Here is an 11,415-nt window from a genome sequence, read left to right on the forward strand (position 1 = left end):
CTGTCTCTCGCTGTCTCTCTCTCTGTCCTCTCTCTCTCTGTCTCTCTCTCTGTCTCTCTCTCTCTGTCTCTCTCTCTCTCTCTGCCTCTCTCTCTCTGTCTCTCTCTCTCTCTTCTGCCTCTCTCTCTCTCTCTCTGTCTCTCTCTCTCTCTCTCTGTCTCTCTCTCTCTCTGTCTCTCTCTCTCTCTGTCTCTCTCTCTGTCTCTCGCTGTCTCTCTCTCTGTCTCTCTCTCTCTCTGTCTCTCTCTCTCTCTGTCTCTCTCTCTCTGTCTCTCTCTGTCTCTCTCTCTCTCTCTGTCTCTCTCTCTCTCTCTCTGTCTCTCTCTCTCTCTCTCTGTCTGCAGTTCCAGTTTAATGATTTGTGAAGCTGCTGTCTCAAGTGTTTTTTTCTCTCTCTGCTGCTCCGCATTCCCCTCTCAAGGCCCGCTCCGGCTCCGACAGGATCCAGGGTTGTTGTGTCAATAAAAGTGGACGTGTTTGCTCGGGCTGGCTCTCGTTTCGCGTTGCTGCGACTGAGAGAGAGAGAGAGGGGGTTATTTTTATAAAAGAAGCGTCTTCCCTCGATCGAGAGAGAGGGAGAGAACGGCAGCGATAAAGGAACAGACCACCCCCCAATCCCTCTGCGTTCAACTCGATCCTGGACGGGGAGGGAGTGAGGAGGAGGGGGTCGGGGTCGGAAGGGGGGGGGGGGGGGGGGAAGAGGGATTAATTGGATAGCTGGAGGGCAGACTGGAAGCCAGCACGGTGGTTCAAGTGGCCTCTTTCTGTGCTGAGTCGCACTCGCTCTTCCAGTTAAGCCCCCTCTCTCTGAATTCTGGCTTTCGCTGCAGGACCTCGGGCCTACGATGGGGGGCCATCGATTCATCCTGGACGAATCCAAATTGACGAGGGCACAGGGGAGCCTCTCAGCCGGGGCCTGGCCCCTGTTGCCCACCAGCTAAGGAGAGAAATGGTAGGCCGGCCTGAACGGGCGAGGGGGAGTTGGAAGGAGGGTGAGGGAAGTGGGGGGGGGGGCGGGGCCTGGCTGCCTTTGGTGAGGCCGCACCTTGGAGTATCGGAGGGGGGGGCACGCGCGCGCGGGCGGTCTTTGTCCTCCCGTTCCCAGGCGACCAAGACGGGTCGGTGTCCGGGTTTCGGCCTCCCGGCAAGATCCGACTGGGGTTCCCAGCGCTCGAAGAGGAGCGCTTGCGTCCGGGGCAACGCGTCCCGACGGACGGAACCGCTTTCGGGCGATTAGACCCGGCGACTTGTCGGTTTGGGAAAGGGGCGCGACGCTATTGTGGGGGGGGGGGCTCCCGCTTCCGTCCCGCGCCTCCTCCTCCTCCTCCCCGGATTTGGCGGGGAGGGGGGTAGAACCTCCCCGGTGCTGAGGGTCACTGCCCGAGGATCGTAGAATCGAATCCCGACAGTGCAGGAGACGCAGGGGATAGGAGGCAGCCCATTCGGTCCTGCTCCGACATTCATGGCTGATCGCCCAACTCGACAAGCCTGATCGTGCTTTCCTCCCGCCTCCCCCCACTCCCCCACCCCCCGCCCCCCCGCGCCCTAACCCTTGATCCCGTTTGCCTCCCATCCGCCCCCCCCTCCCAAAAAAGGGGCCATTCAGCCCATCGAGTCTGCACTGACTCTCTGACAGAGCATCTCACCCAGGTCCACCCCCACCCTTATCCCCTTAACCTCACACATTTAGCAAGGCCAATCCACCTAATCTGTACATCTTTGGACTGTGGAAGGAAACCTTGCCCCTTAGTGTCCAAAGATGTGTAGGTTAGGGTGGATTGGCCATGCTAAATTGCCCCTTAGTGTCCAAAGATGTGCAGGTTAGGTGGATTGGCCATGCTAAATTGCCCCTTAGTGACCAAAGATGTGCGGGTTAGGTGGATTGGCCGTGCTAAATTGTCCCTTAGTGTCCAAGGATGTGCGGGTTAGGTGGATTGGCCATGCTAAATTGCCCCTTAGTGTCCAAAGATGTGTAGGTTAGGTGGATTGGCCGTGCTAAATTGCCCCTTAGTGTCGGTGGACGAGCTAGGGTAAATGCATTGGGTTACGGGAATAGGGCCTGGTTGGGATTGTGGTCGGTGCAGACTCGATGGGCCGAACGGCCTCCTTCTGCACTGATGGATTCTATGATTTTATGAATATAGCACGGCCAATCCACCGAACCCGCACATCTTTGGACTGTGGGAGGAAACCGGAGCACCCGGAGGAAACCCACGCATACACGGGGGGAGAACGTGCAGACTCTGCAGACACTAAGACCCATCTCTCGCCAGCTGCCCCACCCAATGGACCCCCATCGATGAGCAAGTCTAGCATCTAGTCAACTGTGCCAGTGCTGCCTTCCCTCAAGGTGGCAACAGCGACCGTTGGAATCCAACAAGGATTCTATAAGGTTTATACGGCTGTTCTGTCGACCACCCTCCCCTGCTGGACCGTCTATCGCAGTCGTGTTAAGATCCTCGAGATCGTCCGTTGGTCGTGCTTGTGTCGTGTCCCGAGGGAGGAGCGCCGGGCTTCCGCTCGCGCCCTCCGTGAAGCAGCGCCTCCCGGCATCACAGGAACCGACTCCGATGGGGGTGCCCCTCGCGCACGGCAGCTACTCCCCCCCTCGACAGGTTCCCTTCTCCTCAGCTCTCCCGTTGGCCAGCGTTCCGAGAGGGAGGCCAGAGGGACGAGTTCTTCCCCCACCACCGCGGAAGAACTCGCGGATCCAGGAATTAGACTCCTCCCTCTCCCAAGAGGGTCGGCCTCCAAAGGAAGACTGAGTCGACTGGGGCTATACTCATTGGAATTCAGAAGAATGAGGGGAGATCTTATAGAAACATATAAGATTATGAAGGGAATAGATAAGATAGAAGCAGGGAGGTTGCTTCCACTGGCGGGTGAAACTGGAACTAGGGGGCACGGCCTCAAAATAAGGGGGAGCAGATTTAGGACTGAGTTGAGGAGGAACTTCTTCACTCAAAGGGTTGTGAATCTGTGGAATTCCCTGCCCAGTGAGGCTACCTCATTGAATGTTTTTAAGGCAAGGGTAGATAAATTTTTGAACAGTGAAGGAATGAAGGGTTATGGTGAGCGGGCGGGTAAGTGGAGCTGAGTCCATGAAAAGATCAGCCATGATCTTATTGAATGGCGGAGCAGGCTCGAGGGGCCAGATGGCCAACTCCTGCTCCTAGTTTTTATGTTCTTGTGTTCTAAACCTCACGGGCACCACCGTCAATTCCGTGGGGCCACCTACCCCAAATGTTTACTCGCATGACAGATCTAGAATGGTTTTTGATTTGATTTATTATTGTCACATGTATTGGGATACAGTGAAAAGTATTGTTTCTTGCGCGCTATACAGACAAAGCATACTGTTCATAGAGAAGGAGAGGGTGCAGAATGTAGTGTTACAGTCATAGCTAGGGTGCAGAGAAAGATCAACTTAATGCGAGGTAGGTCCATTCAAAAGTCTGACAGCAGCAGGGAAGAAGCTGTTCTTGAGTCGGTCGGTGCGTGACCTCAGACTTTTGTACCTTTTTCCCGAAGGAAGAAGGTGGAAGAGAGAATGTCCGGGGTGCGTGGGGGTCCTTGATTATGCTGCTGCTTTCCCCGAGGCAGCGGGAAGTGTAGACAGAGTCAATGGATGGGAGGCTGGGTTTGAGTGATGGGATTGGGCTACATTCACAACCCTTTTGTAGTCTCTTGCGGTCTAGTATCTGGAGGGCAGTATTTCAGCGTGTATGGGGGTGAGGCAAGGTTCGGTGACCCCTTTCTGTAATCGTTAACAGAAAGCCACAGTGGAATGGAACTCCTTCTCCCCCCTCCCCTCCCCCTCATCCCCCCATCCGTCCCCACATCACTGAAGGAGCTGTACGTAGATACAGTGTTTGAGTTAATCTCCCCCCCACCCCGTCCCCCCGTTTCATCTCCTTCAGGACACCCCTTGACCAAGATGTTGATCACCAGTATCTCCTCATGTCGCCGGGTGTCCAGTTAGAATCCATAGAACCCCCTACAAGAGGCCATTCGGCCCATCCAGCCTGCACCGACCACAATCCCACCCAGGTCCTATCCCCATAAGCCCACGTATTTACCCTGCTAATTGCCCTGACACTAAGGGGCAATTTAGCATGGCCAATCCACCTAACCTGCACATCTTTGGACACGAAGGGACAATTTAGCACGGCCAATCCACCTAACCTGCACATCTTTGGACACGAAGGGACAGTTTAGCATGGCCAATCCACCTAACCCGCACATCTTTGGACACTAAGGGGCAATTTAGCATGGCCAATCCACCTAACCTGCACATCTTTGGACACGAAGGGGCAATTTAGCATGGCCAATCCACCTAACCTGCACATCTTTGGACACGAAGGGGCAATTTAGCATGGCCAATCCACCTAACCCGCACATCTTTGGACACTAAGGGGCAATTTAGCATGGCCAATCCACCTAACCTGCACATCTTTGGACACGAAGGGGCAATTTAGCATGGCCAATCCACCTAACCTACACATCTTTGGACACTAAGGGGCAATTTAGCATGGCCAATCCACCTAACCTGCTCATCTTTGGACACGAAGGGGCAATTTAGCATGGCCAATCCACCTAACCTACACATCTTTGGACACTAAGGGGCAATTTAGCATGGCCAATCCACCTAACCTGCACATCTTTGAGGCTCCACACAGACAGTGACCCAAGCCGGGAATCGAACCCGGCTCCCTGGCGCTGTGAGGCAGCAGTGCTGACCCGCTGTGGCGCCCCAGTTTTGTCATTCTGAGATTGTTTGACTACATTCCCATGAAGCACCTTGGGGGGGGGGGAGGGGTTGGTGGGGGGGGGGGGGAGGGGTTGGTGGGTGGGAGGAATGCTGGGGGTGGGAGGGGGAGTGTTGTGAAGGGTGCTGCATAAATGTAAGTTGTTGTTGTTGGGTTTGGGCCTGTTCAAGTCGCCACGGCAACACTGGCCGGCGAACCTTTCTCACGGGTCTCTCTCTCTCTCTTTCTTGTTTTCAGTCGGATCCCCCTCTCCAGGGCCCCGCGGCGAGTAGCCTGAGGTGAGAGGGACTTTCACTGAGGAGACCTCTCCCCACCGCCTGCTCTCGCCCCCAGGATGCCCCCTCGGCCGTCCTCGGGGGAGCTATGGGGTCTCCACCTCATGCCCCCCCGCATCCTGGTGGACTGCTGCCTGCCTAACGGGATGATCGTCACGCTGGAGTGCTTACGCGAGGCCACGCTGATCAGCATCAAACACGAACTCTTCCGGGAATCCCGCAAGTACCCGCTTTTCCACCTCCTGCAGGTAAGTCACTCGTGTCGGGATGGATAGGTGGGGGGGGTGGGGTATGTCTCACACATTCATCCTCAAACCCTGCGGGGTAGTGGCATTCAGATCGCCAAAGGGCCACCCATGGTGTGGCCCGGTGGCACAGCGGGGTTAGCGCTGCTGCCTCACCGCGCCAGGGATCCAGATTCGATTCCCAGCCTTGGGTCACTGTCTGTGCGGAGTCTGCACGTTCTTCCCCGTGTCTGCGTGGGTTTCCTCCGGGGGCTCCGGTTTCCTCCCACAGTCCAAAGATGTACCTTAGGCCGCATTGGCTGTGCGAAATTGCCCCTTAGTGTCCAAAGGTGCGTGGGTTAGGGGGATGTGTGGGGTTACAGGGATAGGACCTAGGTAACCTACACACCTTTGGACACTAAAGGACAATTTAGCTTGGCCAATCCACCTAACCTGCACATCTTTGGACACTAAAGGACAATTTAGCTTGGCCAATCCACCTAACCTACACATCTTTGAACACTAAGGGGCAATTTAGCATGGCCAATCCACCTAACCAGCACATCTTTGAACACTAAGGGGCAATTTAGCATGGCCAATCCACCTAACCAGCACATCTTTGGACACTCAGGGGCAATTTAGCATGGCCAATCCACCTAACCTACACATCTTTGAACACTAAGGGGCAATTTAGCATGGCCAATCCACCTAACCAGCACATCTTTGGACACTAAGGGGCAATTTAGCATGGCCAATCCACCTTACCAGCACATCTTTGGACACTCAGGGGCAATTTAGCATGGCCAATCCACCTAACCTACACATCTTTGAACACTAAGGGGCAATTTAGCATGGCCAATCCACCTAACCAGCACATCTTTGGACACTCAGGGGCAATTTAGCATGGCCAATCCACCTAACCTACACATCTTTGAACACTAAGGGGCAATTTAGCATGGCCAATCCACCTAACCAGCACATCTTTGGACACTAAGGGGCAATTTAGCATGGCCAATCCACCTAACCTGCACATCTTTGGACGCTAAGGGGCAATTTAGCATGGCCAATCCACCTAACCAGCACATCTTTGGACACTAAGGGGCAATTTAGCATGGCCAATCCACCTAACCTCCACATCTTTGGACACTAAGGGGCAATTTAACATGGCCAATCCACCTAACCTCCACATCCCTTCTGCGCCCATTGGGCACCGCAGGGGCTGGGGTGCATTATAGACCCCGATAATCGCTTTATGATTTGATGTTTTAAGTTTCCTTTGTCCTTCTGTTCTGTTTGGGCTGTTCCCCCTCCTTTTGGGGAGTTGCCCCTTCTACTTTGTCCCTGAGTTCATTTGAGTTGGTTTATTTGGTTTGCCCTTAAAGAGTCCTAACCTGCACATCTTTGGGACACTAAGGGGCAATTTAGCATGGCCAATCCACCTAACCTGCACATCTTTGGACACTAAGGGGCAATTTAGCATGGCCAATCCCCCTAACCCGCACATCTTTGGACACTAAGGGGCAATTTAGCATGGCCAATCCACCTAACCTGCACATCTTTGGACACTAAGGGGCAATTTAGCATGGCCAATCCCCCTAACCCGCACATCCTTGGACACTAAGGGGCAATTTAGCATGGCCAATCCACCTAGTCTGCACATCTTTGGACACTAAGGGGCAATTTAGCATGGCCAATCCACCTAACCAGCACGTCTTTCGGACTGTGGGAGGAAACCGGAGCACCCGGAGGAAACCCACACAGCCACGGGGAGAACGTGCAGACTCCACACAGACAGTGACCCAAGCTGGGAATCGAACCCGGGTCCCTGGTGCTGTGAGGCAGCAGTGCTAACCACTGTGCCACCATGCTGCCCAGAATGGCCACACAAATGTGCTGCCAATGACCAACTGGGCAGCAGCCCTGTGCCCCCTTGAATACAGGAGTTGGGACGTCTTGTTGAAGTTGTACAAGACATTGGTAAGGCCACACTTGGAATACTGTGTACAGTTCTGGTCACCCGATTATAGAAAGGATATTATTAAACTAGAAAGAGTGCAGAAAAGGTTTACTAGGATGCTACCGGGACTTGATGGATTGTGTTATAAGCAGAGGCTGGACAGACTGGGACTTTTTTCTCTGGAGCGTAGGAGGCTGAGGGGTGATCGTATAGAGGTCTATAAAATAATGAGGGGCACAGATCAGCTAGATAGTCAATATCTTTTCCCAAAGGTAGGGGAGTCTAAAACTAGAGGGCATAGGTTTAAGGTGAGAGGGGAGAGATACAAACATGTCCAGAGGGGCAATTTTTTGACACAGAGGGTGGTGAGTGTCTGGAACGAGCTGCCAGAGGCAGTAGTAGAGACGGGTACAATTTTGTCTTTTAAAAAGCGTTTAGACAGTTACATTTCAATTACTCGGGGGCACAGGTTTAAGGGACAAGGTTTAAAGGAGATGTACGAGGCAAGTTTTTTTACACAGAGGGTGGTGGGTGCCTGGAACTTGTTGCCGGGGGGAGGGAGTGGAAGCGGATACGATCGTGACTTTTAAGGGGCGTCTTGACAATTCGGTGAATAGGAGGGGAATAGAGGGATATGGTCCCCGGAAGGGGGTTTTAGTTCAGTCGGGGCAGCATGGTCGGTGCAGGCTTGGAGGAGCCGAAGGGCCTGTTCCTGTGCTGTAATTTTCTTTGTCCTGTGTTCATGTGGGTACGATGGGTATAGAGGGATACGGGCCAAACGCGGGCAATTGGGACTAGCTTAGTGGTCAAAAGAAAAGGAGCGGCATGGACAAGTTGGGCCGAAGGGCCTGTTTCCATGCTGTAAACCTCGATGGTCTTTAATGTACCGACTCGGGGCTGCCGGATCAGTTATTGGTTGCCCCAGCCTGACCCGCCTGTGGTTCACCACTCAAAACGTCCGTTTTTCCGTCCCCCCCCCCGCCGCCCCTCGCAGGATGAGTCCTCGTATATCTTTGTGGGGGTGACGCAGGAGGCAGAGAGGGAAGAGTTCTACGATGAGACGAGGCGACTCTGCGACTTGAGGCTGTTCCAACCTCTGCTGAAGGTGATCGAACCTGTGGGGAATCGGGAGGAAAAAATCCTTAACCGGGAGATCGGTGAGTGGACAGATCCGCCCCCCCCCCCCCCCCCCATCTCACCCCCCCCACCTTCACCCCCCCACCCTCACCCCCCCACCCTCACCCCCCCACCCTCACCCCCCCACCCTCACCCCCCCCACCCTCACCCCCCCCACCATCACCCCCCCCACCCTCACCCCCCCCACCCTCACCCCCCCCACCCCCACCCCCCCACCCTCACCCCCCCACCCTCACCCCCCCACCCTCACCCCCCCACCATCACCCCCCCACCCTCACCCCCCCACCCTCACCCCCCCACCCTCACCCCTCCCCATCTCACCCTCACCCTCACCCCTCACCCTCACCCCCCCACCCTCACCCCCGACCCTCACCCCCCCACCCTCACCCCCGCACCCTCACCCCCGCACCCTCACCCCCGCACCCTCACCCCCCCACCCCCCCACCCTCAACCCCCACCCTCACCCCCCCACCCTCACCCCCCCCACCCTCACCCCCCCCACCCTCACCCCCCCACCCTCACCCCCCCACCCTCACCCCCCCACCCTCACCCCCCCCACCCTCACCCCCCCCCACCCTCACCCCCCCACCCTCACCCCCCCACCCTCACCCCCCCCACCCTCACCCCCCCACCCTCACCCTCCCACCCTCACCCCCCCACCCTCACCCCCCCACCCGCACCCCCCCACCCTCACCCCCCCACCCTCACCCCCACCCTCACCCCCCCACCCTCACCCCCCCACCCTCACCTCCCCACCCTCACCTCCCCACCCTCACCTCCCCACCCTCACCTCCCCCCCACCCTCACCCCCCCACCCTCACCCCCCCACCCTCACCCCCCCACCCTCACCCCCCCACCCTCACCCCCCCACCTTCACCCCCCCACCTTCACCCCCCTACCTTCACCCCCCCACCCTCACCTCCCCACCCTCACCTCCCCACCCTCACCTCCCCCCCACCCTCACCTCCCCCCCACCCTCACCCCCCCACCCTCACCCCCCCACCCTCACCCCCCCACCCTCACCCCCCCACCTTCACCCCCCCACCTTCACCCCCCTACCTTCACCCCCCCCACCCTCACCCCCCCACCCTCACCCCCCACCCTCACCCCCCCACCCTCACCCCCCCACCCTCACGCAGACTACACCCCCCCCGACCCCCCCACCCCCACCCAACACCCAAACTACACACCCCACCCCCACCCCCTCCCCCACCCCCACCCAAACTACACACCCCCCGACCCCCCCCACCCCCCCACCCAAACTACACACCCCCCCTCCCCCAACCCCCCCCACTCCCTCCTCACACCTAAAATACAGACCCCCTGTCCCCCTCCCCCACCACCCTCACCCAATACCCAAACTACACGTATTGGGACACAGTGAAAAGTATTATTTCTTGCGCGCTATACAGACAAAGCATACCGTTCATAGAGAAGGAAAGGAGAGGGTGCAGAATGTAGTGTTACAGTCATAGCTAGGGTGTAGAGAAAGATCAACTTAATGCGAGGTCGGTCCATTCAAAAGTCTGACAGCAGCAGAGAAGAAGCTGTTCTTGAGTCGGTCGGTTCGTGACCTCAGACTTTTGTATCTTTTTCCCGATGGAAGAAGGTGGAAGAGAGAATGTCCGGGGTGCGTGGAGTCCTTAATTATGCCGGCTGCTTTTCCCCGAGGCAGCGGGAAGTGTAGACAGAGTCAATGGATGGGAGGCTGGTTTGCGTGATGGATTGGGCTACATTCACGACCTTTTGTAGTTTTGTGCGGTCTTGGGCAGACTTCCTTCCCTAAAGGAACCAGATGGGTTTTTCCAACAATGTGTCTTCAGTAGATTCTTAATTCCAGATATTTTTTATTGAATTCAAATTCCACCATCTGCCGTGGCGGGGATTCGAACCCGGGTCCCCCAGAACATGAGCTGAGTTTCTGGATTAATAGTCTAGTGATAATACCACTAGGCCAGAGCCTCCCCCTACTCAAGTCGACATTATTCTCCACCAACCCCACAGCAGACCCAAGGCGAGTTATTGTCGGGGGGGGAAGCTGATGGGAGGGACTGAGGGAACCCAGCCCGTAACCGTCTCCTGTTCGATTCCCCCGCCCCCCAGGCTTTGCGATTGGAATGCCAATCTGTGAATTTGAGTTGGTGAAGGACTCGGAAGTTCAGGATTTTCGCCGCAACATTCTGAGCGTCTGCAAGGAGGCGGTGGAACTGAGAGACGCGAATGGCCCCCAGAGCCAGTCCCTGTACGTCTACCCCCCCAACGTGGAGTCCACAGCCGACCTGCCCAAACACATCTACAATAAACTGGATAAAGGTGAGCGGGACCCGGGCGCGAGTGTGTGTGTCTGTGTGAGTGTGTGTGTCTGTGTGAGTGTGTATATCTGTGTGAGTGTGTGTGTCTGTGTGAGTGTGTCTGTGTGAGTGTGTCTGTGTGAGTGTGTCTGTGTGAGTGTGTCTGTGTGAGTGTGTCTGTGTGAGTGTGTGGGTCTGTGTGAGTGTGAGTGTGTGTGTCTGTGTGAGTGTGTGTGTCTGTGTGAGTGTGTGTGTCTGTGTGAGTGTGTGTGTCTGTGTGTGTGTGTGTGTGTGTGTGCGTGAGTGTGAGTGTGTGTGTGTGAAGGGGTGTGTGAGTGTGTGTGTGTGGAGGGGTGTGTGTGTGTCTGTGTGTGTGTGTCTGTGTGTGTGTGTCTGTGTGTGTGTGTCTGTGTGTGTCTGTGTGTGTGAGTGTGTGTGTGTGAGTGTGTGTGAGTGTGTGTGAGTGTGTGTGTGAGTGTGTGTGAGTGTGTGTGAGTGTGTGTGTGAGTGTGTGTGTGAGTGTGAGTGTGTGTCTGTGTGTGAGTGTGGAGGGGTGTGTGTCTGTGTGAAGGGATGTGTGTCTGTGTGGAGGGGTGTGTGTGTCGTGAGTGTGTGTGTCAGTGTGTGTGTGTCAGTGTGCATGTGTGTATCGGTGTGTGTGTCAGTATGTGTGTGTCAGTGCGAATGTGTGTGTGTCAGTGCATGTGTGTCAGGGTGTGTGTGTGTGTGTGCCAGTGTGTCTGTGTCAGTGTGTGTGTGTGT

At 56.1% G+C, this 11,415-nt stretch overlaps 1 protein-coding gene across 1 annotated transcript; it reads left to right on the forward strand.

The window, feature by feature from the left end:
* Positions 1-729: 729 nt before the first annotated feature.
* LOC144491288 (phosphatidylinositol 4,5-bisphosphate 3-kinase catalytic subunit alpha isoform-like) lies at positions 730-10,675 on the forward strand (the record flags this gene model as incomplete). The annotated part of the gene is made up of 4 exons (XM_078208962.1): positions 730-952; positions 5,007-5,292; positions 8,220-8,382; positions 10,466-10,675. Coding segments are annotated over exons 2-4 (562 nt in total), but the record flags the coding sequence as incomplete, so codon positions are not given.
* Positions 10,676-11,415: the final 740 nt, after the last annotated feature.

Source organism: Mustelus asterias, unplaced genomic scaffold, assembly GCF_964213995.1.
Source record: "Mustelus asterias unplaced genomic scaffold, sMusAst1.hap1.1 HAP1_SCAFFOLD_4923, whole genome shotgun sequence".
Classification (NCBI taxonomy): domain Eukaryota; kingdom Metazoa; phylum Chordata; class Chondrichthyes; order Carcharhiniformes; family Triakidae; genus Mustelus; species Mustelus asterias.